The 19,483-nt window shown below is 49.7% G+C and overlaps 8 protein-coding genes across 8 annotated transcripts; 5 read left to right on the forward strand and 3 right to left on the reverse strand.

Moving 5' to 3' along the window:
* Positions 1–1,845: 1,845 nt before the first annotated feature.
* On the forward strand, positions 1,846–3,153 carry FMAN_03210 (uncharacterized protein; the record flags this gene model as incomplete). Its single annotated transcript, XM_041831999.1, has 1 exon — positions 1,846–3,153. The coding sequence occupies one exon, from the start codon at positions 1,846–1,848 to the stop codon at positions 3,151–3,153; it is 1,308 nt and encodes a 435-aa protein (XP_041682506.1).
* A 988-nt stretch (positions 3,154–4,141) lies between these two features.
* Positions 4,142–5,356, forward strand: FMAN_03211 (uncharacterized protein; the record flags this gene model as incomplete). The annotated part of the gene is made up of 2 exons (XM_041832000.1): positions 4,142–4,482; positions 4,537–5,356. The coding sequence occupies 2 exons, from the start codon at positions 4,142–4,144 to the stop codon at positions 5,354–5,356; spliced, it is 1,161 nt and encodes a 386-aa protein (XP_041682507.1).
* Positions 5,357–6,204: 848 nt separating this feature from the next.
* FMAN_03212 (uncharacterized protein) lies at positions 6,205–6,417 on the reverse strand (the record flags this gene model as incomplete). The annotated part of the gene is made up of 1 exon (XM_041832001.1): positions 6,205–6,417. One exon carries the CDS (start codon positions 6,415–6,417, stop codon positions 6,205–6,207), a length of 213 nt encoding a protein of 70 aa, XP_041682508.1.
* Positions 6,418–7,078: 661 nt separating this feature from the next.
* FMAN_03213 (uncharacterized protein) lies at positions 7,079–8,387 on the reverse strand (the record flags this gene model as incomplete). Its single annotated transcript, XM_041832002.1, has 2 exons — positions 7,079–8,063; positions 8,128–8,387. The coding sequence occupies 2 exons, from the start codon at positions 8,385–8,387 to the stop codon at positions 7,079–7,081; spliced, it is 1,245 nt and encodes a 414-aa protein (XP_041682509.1).
* Positions 8,388–9,948: 1,561 nt separating this feature from the next.
* On the reverse strand, positions 9,949–12,286 carry FMAN_03214 (putative kinetochore protein NDC80; the record flags this gene model as incomplete). The annotated part of the gene is made up of 3 exons (XM_041832003.1): positions 9,949–10,150; positions 10,204–12,140; positions 12,242–12,286. The coding sequence occupies 3 exons, from the start codon at positions 12,284–12,286 to the stop codon at positions 9,949–9,951; spliced, it is 2,184 nt and encodes a 727-aa protein (XP_041682510.1).
* Positions 12,287–12,872: 586 nt separating this feature from the next.
* On the forward strand, positions 12,873–14,142 carry FMAN_03215 (uncharacterized protein; the record flags this gene model as incomplete). The annotated part of the gene is made up of 4 exons (XM_041832004.1): positions 12,873–12,905; positions 12,977–12,983; positions 13,038–13,345; positions 13,399–14,142. The coding sequence occupies 4 exons, from the start codon at positions 12,873–12,875 to the stop codon at positions 14,140–14,142; spliced, it is 1,092 nt and encodes a 363-aa protein (XP_041682511.1).
* Positions 14,143–15,520: 1,378 nt separating this feature from the next.
* FMAN_03216 (uncharacterized protein) lies at positions 15,521–17,007 on the forward strand (the record flags this gene model as incomplete). Its single annotated transcript, XM_041832005.1, has 2 exons — positions 15,521–16,233; positions 16,287–17,007. 2 exons carry the CDS (start codon positions 15,521–15,523, stop codon positions 17,005–17,007), a joined length of 1,434 nt encoding a protein of 477 aa, XP_041682512.1.
* Positions 17,008–17,502: 495 nt separating this feature from the next.
* FMAN_03217 (uncharacterized protein) lies at positions 17,503–19,128 on the forward strand (the record flags this gene model as incomplete). Its single annotated transcript, XM_041832006.1, has 1 exon — positions 17,503–19,128. The coding sequence occupies one exon, from the start codon at positions 17,503–17,505 to the stop codon at positions 19,126–19,128; it is 1,626 nt and encodes a 541-aa protein (XP_041682513.1).
* Between the last annotated feature and the right edge of the window lie 355 nt (positions 19,129–19,483).

A 19,483-nucleotide genomic window follows, 5' to 3' on the forward strand; every position in this document is an offset into this window, starting at 1 on the left:
CATGGAAGTCAGTTTAACTAGGTAAAGTAGCTATTCATTGATTAAATTCCTCAAACTCGTTAAAAATATCCGACGGATAATTAAGCTTCTTTAAAATGATGAATATGGGCTTTTGAGATTTTAGAAATCTTCTTATATCATGCCATGTCTTGACCGTTTCTTCAAGGTGCACGAGATATATTTCACTTTCCCAACCACCTGAGTAAATTAACTGCATACAGTATCCGTCACCGTCCGTCGATCATATACGCACAGTATTTATTTGACTTTCACCTCTGAGGAAGCCCCCCCCTCGTTTATTCTGTTGTAAAGACAAAGGTTCTTCATAAAAGGAACCGCCGACGGCCTTATTCTACTCCCTAACGCTCAGTGTCTTGTTGATCTATGACGATTAGGATATTCAAGACCGAAGAGAAATATTTGCGTTCACAACAAATTATTGTCAAAAAGAAGAAGAAAAGTGTGCGAAGAGAGGCAGCCGGCTTGCTTCTACCACAGCCAGCACAGCACAGCACCCTCATGCATATCTAACTCGCGTACATGAACTTATTTTACTCACCATGACATTGCCACAACTGATGATCCGGATGGCTTCAGAACAACAGCCCATCGACAAGAGACACGTCTTTTTGCTTCTACCCCTCTCAATGAGTAAATGGGCTCAGACCTCAGTAAGGGTCTTTGATCGATAGAGGCACACATGACATGACATCAGCTCAAGCTAGATTCAATCACACGCGACGGGGCAGGGCCATACGGATAACAACCGTTTTGGCACTAGGAAGTAACCTAGTGCGAAGCCCGAGCCTGTGAGGGTGTTGCGGCAGCTGTAAGGCGTTTCTACAGCGCACTCAAGAATGTCTCTCTAGTCGGGTCGGGTGACAGGGCCAGACAGGGAAGGGGAAGGGTCCTGATTATCAGTTGCTGCAGCGTGTGGGCTTCACCGCTGCAGAGGCGGGTTGGGTGGTCCGAGGTTGTTCTCGTCAGATTCTGGAAGGGTTAGAGTCGAGAGTCGAGAGGGTGAATCTTGTTTTGGTGCAGACGACCACAATGATCAAGTTGAAGTACCGCGGATCAGTTTCCTTTAAGAGGATACAGTACACCCTCGTCTCGGCTACCAGCTGTATGTATGTACAGTACTGTATCTTGCCGGGTCGTCCAATGCCTGTAGCCCAGCTCCAGCCCTGTCAAGCCTGTTGGAGTCTGCTCTGTTCCTGTTGATGCCAGAAAAAATGCAGGTTGCAGGTTGCAGAATCCCAGTTTTCGATCATCCCTGCCTATCCCCAACCCTTTTTTTCTTCCCTTCGACCCATGACGTGGAGTATCTCATCCACCTCGTGGTCCTCTTGATTGGACTTCCACTCTAACCTGCAGCTTGGAAGCCACTTTGGGCCAGGGAAGCGGTAAGGCCTTGACTGTGTCTCTCGGCTTTACTACGTACATAATTACGACTGACTTGACTTGGCTGACTTGACTTATGTACCTACCTTATTACCTTACCCTGACTGAACTCTCTCTGCCCGTCTTGTCTTGTCTTGTCTTGTCTGCTGCAGCTCGCACGATTCGCATTTGCTTTTCCCTACGCATACATAACTTCGTCATATAACATACCTCACATATCTCTCCCATGTTTGTCTTCCATGGCTGCGAAATCTCCAGAATTCACCAACCAACGTGACCAATATCAACCAAGACACACACGAGTTTCAATTCACCTCAAATTCTCACCCAAGCGCCCTTGACGACGATCCACGCTCATCACTCACCTTGCATTTCAACTAGTTAGCACAAATGCTACATCCTGAAACCGCGGCTCTCAACATCAATTTATGTTCACCGCCCGCCATGGACAACACTCTCACAAGAAGTCACAGTTTGAAGCCCCCCAGGCGCAAACTCCAAAAACCTGACCCGAAGCTCAAAAGCCTCAACAAAGCTAAGCGCGGTTCTACCGACTCGACCATGTCTAGCCTCAGCCCTCAGAGCACTATGTCTTCACCGTCGCAACGACAAATTCAGAACGGCGCTCCCGATTTGAGCGATTCAAAGTGGGATCATTATCTTCGACCAAAGACGGTCTTTGTGCCCTCGTTTTCAGAGCCCGAGGACCATCTTCAGCCCGAGATCAATTCACCACATGAACCGCCTCAGCAACAGCAACATCAACAGCACCAGCACCATCAGTACCAACATGAGCCTGAACCCGAGCCTCCGAGGGCATTCTTCAGTCCTCCGCCACGAAGACAGTCTTCTCAGCGCCAAATCCCAGAATTCCACCATTTGACTCTCCAGGATCACCATGCGCGACCGTCATTGGACAGCTCTTCTCTCCCTTCGACCGCATCAACTACCTCGACATCCTCTATCATGCGACGCCAGGCCAAAACACCCGTCTTTCGAATCGGACAACTAGAGCAACATGCACTTGCGCGTAAGGCGAGGGATGTGCCGGAGAAGACATCGAGCGTTGAATTGATCGCTGACCAATACAACGCTGTCCTTGAGTCGAGAGATGGTCCCCCAGCGCTGGACTCACAATTACCATCACGAGCATCGACATATTCATTCGACGATACCCCTCTTCAGATATCACCCCACGGAGCCAAGCGACAGAGTTTGCGGTCCTCAAACACGTATTCATCCATGACGGCTATACCCCGTCAGCTGAGACCCAGGCTCAGGTCAGCAGCGACTCACGATACGAATGTGGCTGCCGTTGAAGGAGACACTATTTACTTCAAGCCATATTCCTTCTCACCACCACCATCTCCCGATCAGACCCCCGGAACACCACGAGGTTCTTGGACAGATGAATTTCGACCACCTTCATCCTCAGGGCACTCATTCCAGGAAAACATCAGCCTTCAAATAGCGCTCGATCTACTCACGAGCGAATTATCATCCGTTGTGTCAGGCCGACCACAGCGAAACGGACAAGATACTGCAGCACTGCAGGTCTGGGTTATGATCGAGGCTTACGAGAGACTGCGCGATCAACTAACACGACAACAATCATCAAACGCGGAGGCACAAAAAGTGGCAACCATGTTCGACTGCTGGTTGGCCTCCCTTTACTCGATCCATTCCTCCCTCACAGAGAGCACATTGCCCAGTCCCACAGAATATGCAGGACTAGAAGAAGATTTGGATTAGACTTGAGACAGACATGATGTACACGAGGACATGTGTATGTACGCAAATAACGAAACATTGTGGTTACTGGCGTTATAGGCGCGGCCAGAGGGAATAACCTGGCATTGGATAGGATAGGATAGGATAGGACTTGGCGGGACAATGCAAAAGCGGCTGGAGCTGCAGATGGGACAGGATTGGATGGGAGATACCTGGAGGAACTTGTTTTTTAGTTACTGCACTATGAATTTACCTTGATCAATGAGTTTGGTGCTTATCATTGCATGTGAGCGAGTTGTGACTGAAGACCATCAGCACTGCCACGTTGAAGGGTGTAGATCATTAAGCTAAGAACAGGAACCAGGAGCCGAGGTTTAAAAATAGATTATGATGGTCTTGACGTTTGGGTTGCATCAACTTATCAAGTTGATTGTGGCGAGTTGACGATGCTGAATTGAGAACCGCATTGTTGAAAGGAGTAAATGATCTTCCAGGTGTACGCGGATACATTCCCAGGGCTGACAGGTATCGATACCTCGATGGTAGTGGTAATTAGTCTATTCATAGTAGCCTCAAATATAGTACAGGGCCATTCTGTTCAGAATTGGTTTAGTTATACTAGGTTATGCTGAGTTAGTAAACTTTATCAACGGCTGTGTGATTTGATTAAATGACGTAGATGCACTTTGACACTGCAAAAGAGAAAGGCCTTAGCATCCTCATTCTAGGAAGACATTGATGGAATTAATCAGTAACAACTCTGTAACAATTCAGCATACTGAGGCGCAAAAGATAGAGAACAAGAGACATAGAATCTATAGGAGAATAATGTTTGTTATCTTAGTAGGTAGGTACATGGATGTACCTACCTACCTATTAACAGGGACGACCCACCCTTGCTCAACTCGACTTACGCGATGCGTGAACTACCATCATCTTTCAACAAGCACATAACAAGAAGCTAGCAACGTGACCGACCAGTTACACCACGCAGCTTCAACAGTTCATCATGGACGACGACTACGGTGCAGACGACGAGCTCCTGGCCGCTATGGCCGCAGCTGATCCCACGCCTGCTGCACGACCAGTTCAACAACCCACGCCTACAAGAATCCAACAACCTACACCACAACGTCTAGACAAAGCACCCCCCGCAGCCTCCAGCGTGGGGAAGGTCGTTCAGCCAACACCACAGGCTCTACCTCAGAAGCAATCTGGCTCGACTATCCTGGTATCTCCGCGCCAGCGAGGAAATCCTGTTCTCACAAGCATTCGATCTATGCCATGGGAGTACAGCGATATCCCTGCCGACTATGTCCTGGGATTGGGTACTTGCGCTCTGTTCCTGAGGTAGCTCTGTGCATCTGTTTGTACATCTGTGATCTCGATAATGACCCTTTTTAGTCTCAAGTACCATCGTCTGCATCCCGAATACATCTATACACGAATACGGAACCTTCAAGGCAAATACAACCTGCGCATACTCCTCACCATGGTCGACATTCCCAACCACGAAGCCTCCCTGAAGGAACTATCAAAGACATCACTCGTCAACAATGTCACCCTTATTTTGTGCTGGTCCGCTGCTGAAGCCGCACGGTATATCGAGTTATACAAGAGCTACGAGAATGCTACATTTGGCGCGATCCGTGGCCAACAACCGTCCAGCTACGGTGAGAAGCTGGTAGAGTTCGTCACAGTGCCGAGAAGCCTGAATAAATCAGATGCGGTCGCCGTAGTGAGCAATTTCGGCAGTTTGAAAAATGCAATCAATGCTGATGCAGAACAACTCGGCATGCTAAATGGATGGGGAGGTGTCAAGGTCAAGAGGTGGCAGTCTGCAGTCGAAGAGCCATTCAGAGTAAAAAAGGCTGCCAGGAGAGGCGCAAAGGCCTCGGAACGATCAGCAAGACTTGACCAGGCTCTACCTCTTTCGCGGGTTCCTCTACGGGATATGCCAACCGCTGCATCATCTTCGCGACAATCTCCCACCAAAGATACACCTTCTGCGGAGAAGACAAATGAGCCCGCATCGAAGCAATTCCAGTTCATGGACAACACTGATGATGAAGACGATGAAGAGGCCATGCTTGCCGCTGCTATCGAGGCTTCGAGGAAGACTGCACAGACAGAAGAGGCCACTCGTGCGAGCCAGGCAGATAAGGACGAGCAACTTAGTGGCGGTATTGCTGCTGCATTGGCAAGACTGCGAGAGAATGATTGAACCATTTTACTCTGCTCTGCTTAGCATTTTTGTCGTCCAAGTTCCTGATTCCCGAACCCCGAGGCTGACTAGGTTCGGCACCACACTATACTCTGCATAATGCCAAGGAACTGCAGTTCAATACCACGCCAGGAAGGAATATCGACTCCTGGATTGCTCATGGTTGTCTCCTGCCCAGAAGAGCTGAATAGTCTATCCGGACATAGAGTCATCAATGGCAGCATAGAAATCTCTGGGCTGGAGAATATACTTTGACCATGGGAGTGTGACAACTCCAGGGTGATTATGAGCATCTGCTCAAGAGATCAGACAACGAACACCAGCTAGGTAAACAATCTGAGATGGCGTTGAGCCATCTGATTGATGGAACGAGTATATCTCGATTCTGCTTAGGTTTACCCCGGGTATTTGAGTCCCATAACACAGCCAGCGCCAATAGACAGCTCCTCCGGAACCCATGATCACGAAAGTTGGCATATAAACGAGGTCGCCATAAGATAAATGTACAATAGAACAGTGGTAACATGATCTATCATATAGCCTCGCTCACCCTAACTTTCTGTATATACACATCAATCAATCTAGCTTTATGGTGTTCGTGCACCGAAGCTTTGAGCCAGTTCTAGGCCTCCTGTCATTATAAATTTGTTCATAGACGTCACTGCCAACACATATCATCCACTCAGAACACATAGATCACGTATCAGGCGAACCTTAGAGTTATATCGAAACTTGTATTATTTAATTCAGTTCAGAGTTGAGACTATCATCCTTCTAGTTATCATTTCTCGTCAAGTGACTTCAGGTCGTAAATCTGCACTTCGAGTCATGCTCGAGTTGTTCCATGCTTAGGCACCTCCATCACGCTTAGCATACTCCTCCTCCATGGCCTCCTCATAAAGCCGATCGGCTTCCTTCTCTTCTTCAGTCTTGGGCCTTGTCACGCCTGCACCAGTGTTTGCGCCGGCACCGGTAGGAACGCCAGTGCTGTGATTCTGCTCTTGTTGCGGGGTCTGAGGACAAGTAGTTGTTGCTGGCTCTGAGAAAGCGGGGAGGCCCATGATGTTTGATTGTGAAGGCGGTGTGTTGTGTGGTAGGTCAGAAGAGAAAAGAAGGATCGGAATGTGTAAAGATTGTGTCTTTTGAAGCTTTTGATAAGATTTGTAGTTGTCACGATGAATACCTAAGTCTGAATGAGTCTCTTATACTTGATGTGGCAATAGGTACTAGTGTGGCGAGTGAGGTACGTCACCTGTGGCTCAAGCTACTGTGGAACCAGCAGCAAGGGATGACTTCTCAGATGAGAAAGAAGTGAGGGTTAATTCTAGGCTCATTGTTGAGCTCCGTTTTGACCCGTTGTGACAAGCCAGGAGGAGCTGGTCTAGGCTGGTTGACAGTTTATCGTTGTCAGAGTAAAGCTTTGATTGGACATCCATTGCGAACTCGGGCCATTGTCGATCAGGGTCTTACTGTGACATCATTTCGGGTGGTTGATATTTCTCATTCTTAAAGAGCTTACAAGAAGTGGACATTCATTTGTAAACTTCTACAAAGCCCCAGTCTTGAGAGCTGAATGAAGGTTATACAAAATCACGCAGTGTACCTCTCATCCTGCTGCGGTGGATGCCATCAGTCCTGACTGGGCCTTAAAACAAATCAGGGTATTTACATCTGCAAACATGTCTCGCTTCTCCAGACTCCATGGTCTTTTTTACATCCAAGCTAGAATTCCCGAGCTTCACCAATATCGCAAACATCAAATACACCCACCTCGGGTAGACCTCTCTTTCGAAGAGCCGTCTTCAGCATCTTAGGTGGTTCCAGAACTTCCTCCAACGTGAGCGCCCACGTGCCCCAATGAATTCCCATTGCACGCTTGCATTGTGTATCGCGGAAGATCTCAACGGCGTCAGCCGGATCCGCATGCACCGGCGAAAATGCCACACGCGGATGGTAGGCACCAATTGGAATCAAGCCAAGATCAAAAGGTCCCCGGAATTCGCCAATCTGTTTGAACTGGGGGCATCTCGGAAGATGATCATATTCAGCACTGTAGTCATCGGTTCCAGGAGGGAGACTTGGGACCGATCGGTAGCCCGTGTCGCCACCAAACCAAACTGACTTGTCGCTAGATCGAACACCCCACGAGCACCATAGGGTAGTGTCACGATCCCACATGGTCCGCGCCGAACCGTGCTGACACGGCAAAGCCATTATCCTGGCGCTGATCTCGCGGGGACTGTCTCCATCTTTGACTGTGACAGTGAGGTCGGCATCTTCCCACCAATCGAGCTCAGTAACGTGGTTGATGCCAGACTTGCGGAACCATGTCTCCAGACCCAGACCAACGAAGAATTGTGCGTCTGGATGATATTTCTGGACCTCGAGAATGGAAGAATGTGAAAGGTGGTCGTAATGGGAATGGCTAATGCAAACAGCGTCGATGATTGGAATGTCTTTGATATCACATGGCTTGGGCGTATATCGCTTTGGTCCCATGAAGTTGAATGGAGAGCATCGGTCCTCGAAGACAGGGTCGAAGAGAACGCGCAGGCCAGAAGGGAATTCGACATAGTAGCAAGCGTGGCCTAGCCATGTTGCGCGGATCCTATCGCTTGTTTCGCGCTCGGTATTCCATTGTGGCTTTACCACTGGTACAGTTGGGGGAGTCAAATCGGGTTGCTTCATGTCGCCGGTGAAAGTGGGCCTAAAACCATACCATCAGTTTCTGGACGACGAAGCGCTCTTGACATGACAAAGTCCTCACTTACCACCAGACTCTTCGAACCATGGTACCGAAGTTGGGAGTGTATGAATGTGAAGGATAAGGATTCTTGAAGCCCACTAGAGAGCCACGCTTGAGGAGATGGTGAGGGTTGGAAACAGCTTCATCTGGAAGAGCTGATCGACCAGGTATTTTGGATACGGCAGTGCTGGAGGCGATAGATCCTCCAGATGAGCCAGGTGCATTCCTTGTAGCCAGCTCCGGAGGCTTCAATTGAGCCGAAGCAGCAGTTGCGGCTGGAGCCATGATAGTAGAGGATGCTGAGGAAAGAGTTGAGTATGCGGAAGCAAAAGCCAAGGGTTTAGTATTTTTCGTTGATCCAAAATGATAACTCAGTTGACGGATCGTCAAAGAAGTACGCGGCATGTGGTAGCAATGTCCCAAACCGGAGGCTTCGGACTTTAGCAGAGTTGCAGTTGCACGAGGTAGGGATGATTGGACCAGGGCAACCAGGCAAGATTATTTGGCATCCATTGATGAAAGGGAGACCAAGAGAGATGAGAAAGAGAAGGGAGAGAAGAGAGAAGATGAGGAGGTGGAGATGTAGATGTCAGGTAAAAATATGGAGAGACACGGCAGAAGAAGAGGCAGAGGCAGAGACAAAAGAGAGAGAGACACTGAGAGAGAATGGGTGAAGGAGCTATGACCTTTGGAGTCTAGGCAAGTACATTCCTCAGGACCAACAATGGAAGCATCATGGAAGCTACCGAGAACTAACTTGCCGAGATTAGCACTAGGGGCCATTAGATGGGTGCAATGGGTACAACGGGGATAAAACTTGGCGGAGTTAACACTGAATGTTGTGACTTGTTGGGCAGTTATGCAGCTGAGACACGAATATGATGTTCACATGAGTGGTCTACCTAAGCGATACTCAACAGCCCATACTAGGTGCTCTCATCTAAGGTAATCTGTAGTCTGAAACAGATCAATCACAAGCTCTTTAGCTTCATCATATGCCTCACTTTTGCATTCATACATAACTCCAGCCCCAGCCCAATAAATGCCCTACAGGGCCTTGGCGGAGTTTGCATCACTTTCCCGCTCGCAAATTACAACCCCCCGACTCCCCGACCGGGGCAATTAAGAGGATCTTCCGAAGGCATCCGGGGAATAAACGAAATCCGAATGCAACAGAAAAGACTTCTATTGTATCCTGGTCTTGTTCTAGCGAGCTTCTTGTCCACGGACTGTACTTCGTACTCCGTATTGTTCCCTCCAATACCACAGCTCATGAGATATATATAATACGACCCTACAGAGAAGAGAGTCTCTTCTGCCCACGAATCATTCATCATTGCAGTCATGGAGCTAGCTACCCCTGCTAACATCTTCGGGAACCCCCTGACAAGGTGCTGACCATCCTTGTCGCCTCCATGTGGTGCCCATGCTTGCCATGCTACGCACGTTGTCGTCAGCTTATCATTACATACTATTGCAACCTTAATAATTGAGAAACAACGCCGTTGTGCTTTTTTCCGTAACTAGAATTTTCGTAATCAAGGCCAACTATATCAGACAGCCTCGTGGTATCTTTCCTAAAAACACCAAAGCAAACCACCAGGTATCTACCATTACTAACGTGTCATAATGCTCAAACTCACGCTCGTCAAAGGCATGCCCACTAGAAAGGGAGCATGTATACTTGAGACAGGGACCAGTCAGACGAGATTGTGTCCAACTGCTCTCACTCATCCATCAGTCGACCAGTCATAAAGCCAAACGCCATAAAACAAACCAGAAGGCCGCCCGAAACATTAATCGTCATCATAAGCGTCTCAGAAGATTGCTTCATGCGTAGCTCTCATCACATATCCATCTGTCGAGTCTCCTCGCCCATCTCGTCACTACCGAGCTCCTTCTCGAGTTCGTCTGCTACAAAGCCCTCGTAGTCGTCAAGGTTCTTTTGGACATGGATTTTGAACTTGATGACATCGTTGAGCATTCTGTCAATCTCGGTGTGAAGCTCTTCTCGGAGAGCGTTGGCCTGAAGCACAAGTTGTTCGTATCTGTTTGCCCCGTCAGTACTTGTTACTCTAATCAAAAGTGCGTGTCCACTTACTCAATTGTTGTGTTGATCTCACGCTGCTCCAGAATTTGCACGTTTTCAGACAAGCCAGCCCGCATACGCGACAGTTCCTTCTCCATCTTCTCAATATGTGCGTCAGAGGCCATCTTCTGTGCTGTCGACACCTCTTTCGTTCTTTCATACTCCTCTTCTGCTGCTCGAACACGGTGATTCAGTGCCTCCACTTCACTGCGCCTGTCCTCGATGGCCTCCTTTATGCCATCAAGCAGATCGTGATCCTTCATCATTTCTTCCATTGCCGTTGCTCGGCGATCTGAGATTTCCTTGCGCAGCGATAGGAAGCTGTTTCGGATCTGTCCCCGAAGGTCCAAGTTGAGAATATGACCTGCTTGGTATCCAGTGGTGGCGTCAACAAGGAGACGATCTGCAGATGATGGGCCTGATGATCCCTTCAAGTTGGTAGAAGTGTAATCCGAGCTATCGGCCACCATGACCTGGAGCTCAAACTCCCTGCCCTTGGCGTTGGCTGCCGTCGAAGGGATCAGTGCAATCTGATACGCCATTGTGTTGTATCGATCCACCATTTGCTCCAATTCATCTAGTTTTCGGCTCGCCTCGGTCTCTCGCTCCGTCACCTTCTTCTTTACTTCCTCCAGTCGTTGGCCAGCCGACTCAATGCCGCGCTGCAGTCGCTCCCGCTCTGCAGTCATGCGGTCAATATCCTGCATGCTGATTCCTTGGGCATCCACAGCTTTTTGTAGGCTTCGTCGCTCCTCGTCGGCCTCTTGAAGCTCTTCCATGAGTTTGTCAAGCTCTTCTTGAAGGACTTGAGACCGGCTCTCGTACTTCTCGGACCTTTGCATCGCCAGGGCATTATACTCTTCAAACTTGATCTTATCCTCCTCCATGATCTTGAAGTGGTTATCGAGAACCGCAGGGTCGGGTGTCGACTTTTCCAAATCCTCGATTTCCTTGAGAAGTCGTGCGTTTTCAGCTTCAAGCATTTCGAGTTCTGATGTGTATTTGGAGTTTGATCGCTCAAAGGCGGCTGCCATGGATTGAACATGAGGGGCCAAAACGCGTTCAGCCTCCTCATCGCCCATATCTTCGTCCATAGCCAACCAATCCCGGTAACCATTGCTGAGGAAGTCAAAGATGATGCGGTCGCCACTAACGTCAATGCCGCTCTCCATACAAGCCTCATCGTATTGGCAGTTTACGTAGCCATCGAGCATTTGTGCCAGTTGCATCATCCAGTGAAGAAGGCCAAGGAATGTACTCCAGTTCTGTCCTCCGACGGCAGCAATCTGACTCTTTGTGATACTTCTTTCGAAGGGGTATCGCATTTGTTTGAGTAGGGGAGGCACTTCCTGGTCGATATTCTTCTGGAACTTATGGCTGGGGTCTATACGATGATAGAGCCACTGGAACATGTAGTTGAAATCCTTCTGCGTCGGCGATTTGAGCACATTTTGCGAAAGAACATGCTTCATCTCCATTTCGAAGTTGTGTTGAACCATGTATTCCAATATTTCTTGTCCAATACGAGCTTGAAAAGATCGATCTTTCAGGGGTCGCGGGTCGCGGGGTACACCAGCTGGGGCTGGTGTAGTTTGAAAGAAACTCTGGTGAGTCGTTGGAGGAGCGGTTGATTGACGAGGTCGGTACACGCTGCTGCGTCGATCGCCATCAGTAGAAGCTCGTGTTGTTGGGTTTGGTGTGAAGGCCGAGGCTTTAGGAGCAAATGAAGAGCGCTTCACCGACGAAAGGCCAAGGTCGGCAAGATTAGTTCCGGATGACGAGCGTTGGAACAGAGGCTGGTTAGGTCGCGGCATGGCAAGGGATTGCCTAGATCCCGACATGGAACGGACATGACTGCCAGGGTAATTGCCGCCAATATTGGAGCTGGATCGCTTCATAGTCGAACCAGGCTGCGGAATGGCGCTGTTTGCATTAATACCACCAAGGGTCTATGTTGCAGGTTAGAATCAACATTGCTCAGGCCGATGCGCGGGAATGGCGGTCTACCAGTTGGGCGCAAAAGCTGGTAGAAGATATTCGGTATTCTTACCTCTCTAGGTCTACGGACGCTCCAAAGGCCCGTATCTTGGGACATGATCTAGTAAAAGGGGAAACACGCGACTGCAATGAGATGCTTGCGCAAAGCAGGCGACTATCGTGAGTTGTTGTATACGCGGAGGGGTCGTCGTGATTAATGGTGTTGATGTAAAGTGGGATGTGAAAATGCAGAATGGCGTAAAGTCAGGTAAAGAGAGTAGGGTAGGGGAGATTAGGCGTTGCAGAGTGTTGCTCGGGAGGAAAGTAAACAAACCATCAGCTCAGCCTGATTGGTCGATAATTTCTGTGTTGTCTCTGGTGGAGTAGCGGTTGAGTTGGCAAAGGTGGATATTCAATTGAGATTACACGTGATCGCATCTGCAGCCTCAACCTGACGGGAACCGTTTGCGGTACGTATCTCGGCAGGTCAATTGGGAGAAGCCTCGGTACAGACCGGTCACGCTTCCGACTCCACGCCTCCACGTTCTTGAACTCCACGGTCTGACCTCCGCAAGCTGAACTACCACATGCATTTAACGCTTCCATCATCATCGCTCAAGTCTTTTCAGGAGTTACTTCTACAACTTCTTCCCATTGCGACTCAGGTTATGTGGTGAGAGCCGTCTGACGGCTAAACATCAATCATGGCTATTCGCGAGGATCTCGTATCCTCTGCAGTAAGTTGCCCTACTTCCCCAGCCACCAAAGCTATTGGAATAGAACCCAGTAGATGCTAACTCCTGAATAGACCCAATGTCAGTATTGACTCCGATTCAGCCATTATAAATGCGCCGACTAACCCATGGCAGTTCTCCAGGACCCAAGTGTCGCGTCATCCTCCGTCGAGAACCGCATCTCATTCCTTCGAAGCAAGAACCTGACCCAAGAAGAAATTGATGTCGCGCTGGCACGAACAGGTGGCAGCGCACCTCCAGCTCCCAACGCGCCTTATCCCAGCGCTCCCGCCGGCCCTCCTCCTGGTCAACAATACTATCCCCCCTATCCACAGCATGCCTGGCAACCACCGCCACCTCCTCCCCGTAGGGACTGGAGAGACTGGTTCATCATGGCCACAGTCGTTGGAGGCGTCTCTTATGGCCTCTATGAGTTAGGCAAGGTTCGTGCTTGTCATTGTAGCGATTTTGATGATGCAAGCTAACGTGCGATCAGCGCTACGTATACCCAATGGTCGCGCCTCCGACACCGGAGAAATTGGAACAAGATAAGAAATCGATCGAGGACCAATTTGACCGAGCTTTCACGCTTGTTGAGCAGCTTGCGAAGGATACGGAGAGTCTGAAGAATGCCGAAAAGGAGCGAACCGAAAAGCTGGACGCAGCGATCGCGGACCTCGAGACAGTTATGACCGACCTCAAGGCTGCGAATCGTCGTCGGGAGGACGATGCGACCCGAATTCGTGACGAGGTTCAGTCTCTCAAGGACGCGATTCCCAAGGCTCTCGAGAACCAGAAGGGCCTGACTGATAACCGGCTGAAGGAGATCAACACCGAGCTCACCAGTCTCAAGACATTGGTATCTCAGCGCATGACCGCCCCCAGCAGTAGCACCGGTTCTTCAACCATGAACACCTATATGCGAGGCACAGCCGGAACTGTCGGTGCCAGTGGAAGCTCCAGCGTAGCTACTCCTGCTGCCTCTACCTCGACTCCCGCTGCTAAGACCAACGGAGAGAAGGCCACAGTTGAATCGGCTACCACCACTCCTGCTGCAGAGGTTCCCAAGCCCACATTCCCCTCTGCTCCTCAACTTAACCGTTCATCCTCCCCTCTCGCCAACATGACCGGCAAGAAGTCTATCCCTGCTTGGCAGATGGCCATGGCTAACCAGAATGATACCTCGTCGACTCAGGTCAAGGCCGACGAGCCAAAGGCTGGTGCCAGTTCCAGCTCTTGAAACAGTGAAGAGTGTACTTGACCATAATTGTACAATATTTATGCATCCATAGTTTTGTAATAATCGGGTCTGCTGAATGGAGGTGTTTACGTGGCGGGATGGTTTGGTATTGTAGCGTTATATCACCATTGTCAATTTTACCACATTACTTATTGGAGCCTAATTGACAAAGTCCTAAGGCTATTCGTCTGTTGTAGATGTGGTAGGCCAAGCATGATCCTTTGATAATGAAAATGCAAGTCGTAATAGTTCTTCAAATCCAGCAAAAATACTCCGAACCCTGACAGATGTTATGAAGATGTTGTGATATGCAAGATGCCTGATTTGGACAGAAAAGCCTGCAAGATCCAATACCAATATTGTTTTAAGTTCCGCGCCTAGTTGTTTGCTTCTTCCCACCTCGCGTGCGCTTACATGCATCCCCTTGCTATCGCGCATGCACTCAACCTTGACGCTTTTCCGCAAGAATTACCACTTTAGGCTTGATGAGCCTACAAGTCTCATAACCCACACTCGACCGACGCATTGACCGTTGAAGGCTTTCATCTCAAAGTAACTACCTTACCCAGTCGAGTAAATGAAGGCATAATACGGAGTAGGTAAGAGTTCGTCTTGTCAAGTTTACTAGCCAATCCCCGCAATATAACTCTGGTTCTGATGCCGAGGGATCTGATTCATGTCTGAAGCGCTAGTTGCAACTCCATGTAGACGTCACTTGAAGGTTGGTTGTGAACTAATTCCGCGTGCCGAGGCTCATTTTTGTTGAACCAACGCATCACCTCAACTGATCACGCACTATGATTTCTCTGTGATTAGACTGTGGAAAGTGAAATGTGAAAAGCGAAAAGGAACAACTTGTCACGACCTAACTATCGACCTTTCAGCTGCCAGACAGTTCACGCTGGCCCTAGGTAACCACACCTAAAAGCCCACTTACACTTACAAGTGGCAAAGCAACAAAGTGTCATGGATCTCCAAGACCGCCATTCCGGACAAGGACTTTGACGCGATTCCAAACAGAAGAGGCAGCCCCTGATTGGACTCTGTTCGAGGGAGATCATTGAAATTGGATCCTAGGGGTTCCTAACTCTTTGTCTAGTTAGAGGCCGCTGTACGACAACTCTTGAACTGCCTCAGCTGGTCTTCTGTCCTGCTACCCCTCCCTCTGACCCATTACCCGTACCTTTATGACTTGGGTCTCAATCAGGCAAATCTCTGTTGTTCTGATTATATCAAGTCGGCCTCGACCTGTCCCATGCCCATCTATTGTTTTGAACTATTCGTCTTTGCCTTGAAATCACTTTCATTCCACTCGCATCAACAACTATAACTTCAGCGACAATCCTCGACTTGACATAATCTTGACATTCATACCACTATGGACTCAGCAACTCTGGAGACTGTACGGACAGTTGTTCCATTACTCCCTCTCATCGTCCGCCAGGGCCTAGCACACCTCCTCAACCTTTCCGACTCATCCAAATACCTCGACCTGCGAAGCGCCATCATCATCGCCTGTCTTCGCGTTATTCTCACCCCAAAAGCCCCCCGTAGTGTCTCATCTGTCCAACGACTTACACTCCGTGACTCTGGTGTAAAGGGGCACATCTGGGTTAGCAAATATGCCAGTCCACAACCCCCAGAGACATCAGTCCGCGATGCCCTCATCAGCACACTCGAACACCTCGGGGGCTCCACCTGCCGAGTCCCCGTTCCCGATCTCGTTGATGTCGAGGCCGAGTGGACCGGCTACCGGAGCGGTGTAGCCCGTGGCGCTCCGTTGCCTGACGTGTCGGAGCGGGAGAGGTATCACGGCATGATGCAAGAGTGCAAGGAGCCAACAACAGTCCTGTACTTGCACGGCGGCGCTTACTATCTCTGTGACCCAGCAACACATCGTCCTACGACGAAAAAGCTGGCGCAGTTGACGGGGGGTCGGTGTTACTCGGTGCGCTATCGACTTGCGCCGCAGCATCCATTCCCTGCGGCGCTGCTTGACGCTTTTGTGTCTTACTTGACGCTTCTATATCCGCCTCCCGATGCTTATCATGATCCTGTACAACCGGAGCATATTGTGATTGCTGGTGACAGGTACGTCTCGAGTCTGGGTCGTGTACCACAAGAACTAACACAGGAGGCTATAGCGCTGGCGGCAATCTTTCACTGTCGTTACTCCAACTCATCCTCGAGCTCCGCAGACAAGACTCTCCAATTCTGTGGCACGGCGAGCTGCGTCAGGTTCCCATGCCAGCTGGCGTAGCACTCAACTCCCCGTGGCTTGACATTACACAAAGCTCCCCAACATGGGAGATGTCAACACCAACGCCATGTGATTATCTTCCCAAGCCGGAGGCCATCGAGAAGCGCACAGTCCCTCCGTGTGAGGCCTGGCCAGCTAACCCACCACGACGCAACATGTACGTCGCAGACGACCTCGCTGCTCACCCTCTTGCATCTCTCGTCATGGCACGCAGCTGGAAAGGGGCGCCGCCTATCTACCTTTGCACGGGATGGGAGATCCTCGCATACGAGGACAAGTTTCTTGCTCGCAAACTTGAGGCTGATGGTGTGCGAGTGGTGTTCGAGGAGTACGAAGGTATGCCGCACTGCTTCGCTATGATGCTGCGTAACGCTCCTGCAACGCCACGATGCTACAGCGGCTGGGCATCATTCATACGTGCCGCAGTGGAAGACCCCGACAGTATTGAGTCGAGTGCTGTCATGATAAGGGCAAAAACATGCGAAGAGATGCCATTGAGGTTTGACCAGTTGAGTGGTGTTTCAGAAGAGGATATTCGACAAAGGGTGCTTCGGAAGACAGGGCTAGAAGATCGGATTATAGAAACACCAGTAGCTAAGCTGTAACGTTAGACTAAATGGTTGGTTTCCTTGACGACGGTTTGAAACGCAATTGGGCATGTAATGGGATTCGGATACATATGGGATACGGTTTGAAAGCCAGGCGCTAGGAATATAGTTATCTAAAGTCAACTGCTCTTTTTGATAGCAAAAATTATAATTCTGATGATGATGTATTGTCTTTTATCTATGAGGGATTCTAGCTTAAGTAGTATCTCTTTGACGTATGGATGTCTGACTTACATGAGTGAGCTGCCCAGCAACTAAAACTTTAACGACCGGCACCCTCGGAACTTATAAGCCAAGGCTTATAGGATCAGCACCCGCGTTACGTACCACGAGGCCTGAAAACCAAAACAATACTTCTTCCATGTAAACATCGATTGCTACTTTTTAAAACAATTCCATTATCAATTCCAATTCTGTCTCCGGCTCCGGCTCCACCACTTCCGATCCCCGAGACCGGCCCGCACGGGAAGACCCACCAAACTTTTATCCCAAATGTCGCTGATCGCTTCACCTCAAGAGCAAAACAAGCCACCTCCAGACTCAGAACCCGGGTCCCAGTCCCCGACAATGGAGCGCCACAAGCAGGCTGTGACAACCATCGCATCTGCCGTCCGCGGCTTCTTCAGGCGTCGTGAGCCATACCGCATCTTCCACGGCAGCACAAATAGCACACGGCCTCAGCAGACAGGCAAACCCGTCGTCGATATCAGCGCCCTTCGAAATGTCCTCCAGGTCGATCGCGCGACTCGCACTGCTCTCGTCGAGCCCAATGTTCCAATGGATAAACTTGTTGAGTCTACGCTGAAACATGGCCTTGTACCGCCTGTGGTTATGGAATTTCCTGGTATCACGGCTGGAGGAGGGTTTGCAGGCACGGCTGGCGAGAGCTCTTCGTTCAAGCACGGATTCTTCAATGATACTGTCAATTGGGCCGAGATGGTTCTTGGAAATGGCGAGGTTGTTCGAGCATCGCGGCAGGAGAATGCTGACTTGTTCCGTGGTGCTGCTGGAGCTGTCGGTTCCTTGGGCATGACTACGCTTCTTGAGCTTCAACTTCAAGAAGCCAAGAAGTTTGTCAAGACGACCTACCACCGTACGAGCAGTGTCGCCGAAGCTGTTGCCCGAATCCGCGCCGAGACCGAGAACCCTTCCAATGACTACGTTGATGGCATCCTCTTCTCCAAGGACCACGGTGTCGTTGTTACTGGTACCCTGACTGATGACAAGCCTGCCGATATCAAGCCCCAGACCTTCAGCGGTGCTTGGGATCCCTGGTATTATCTCCATGTTCAAGATCGCACTCGCAACGTTCCCTCCGCTGGCCCTACTGTCTCCGCCGAATCTGCCTCATCCTCTCCTGTTGATTACATCCCTCTTGCCGAGTACTTCTTCCGCTATGATCGCGGTGGTTTTTGGGTTGGTGCCGCTGCTTTCACTTACTTCAAGGGTGTTCCTTTCACAAAGTTCTTCCGCTGGTTCCTCGATGATTTCCTTCACACTCGTATGCTGTACCGCGCTCTTCATGGCAGCGGCGAGTCTGCGCGTTTCATCGTCCAGGATCTGGGTCTGCCTTATAAGACTGCCGAGACCTTTGTCGATTACACTGCTGAGAACTTCAACATCTGGCCCCTCTGGCTCTGTCCTTTGAAGCAGACGCCTCCTCCAACTTTCCATCCTCACACGGGCGAGACCATAACTGCTGCTGACGGAACTGTGACCACTCCACCGTCACTGAACATTGGTCTCTGGGGCTGGGGACCCTCTGACCCAGATGAATTTGTTGCCAAGAACCGCGCTCTCGAAGATAAGCTTGTTGAGCTTGGAGGTCTGAAGTGGCTCTATGCTCACACTTATTACAACGAAGACGAGTTCTGGAAGCTCTACGACCGTCAATGGTATGAAGCTCTACGAAAGAAATATCATGCCGAGACACTTCCTACTGTTCATGACAAGGTCAAGGTTGATGTCGAAGCACGAAAGGAAGAACGACAGAAATGGAAGCGGTCTCTCAAGAGCAAGCCCCCACTGGGCGGCCTGTATGGTATCTGGAAGGGCATTCAGAGCAAGGACTACATGCTCCACCGACACGCAGAGTGGAAGTTCAAGGAGGAGAAGTAGACGAATACCCCTATTTATTATGTACGAGTAGAAGATAGTTGTAAAAGTATCGGAACACGGCTTCGAAGCCCACGTTCTTAGATGTCACAAATACTGATAAACACACAGTGGCTGATAGAAGAATAGACACAAGCTAGAGAAAACTTGATCGATTGAAATACCTTTTTTATATTCCAAGTATCGTAAACTCTTCTAAGCGCCAAATGACCAGGTCTATATGGTACGGGCCTTCACAAACTTCCTCGTAAATCTCCCAGGAGAGACGGTCCCCAGTATTTCCACAAGCCATAATGTCCATCATTATTAGCTCAATTAGAGGACCTCCATGTCAATCTCCACTGCGCGAATTGCGCTT

This window comes from Fusarium mangiferae (assembly GCF_900044065.1).
Source record: "Fusarium mangiferae strain MRC7560 genome assembly, contig: FMAN_scaffold006, whole genome shotgun sequence".
NCBI classification, from domain to species: Eukaryota; Fungi; Ascomycota; class Sordariomycetes; order Hypocreales; family Nectriaceae; genus Fusarium; species Fusarium mangiferae.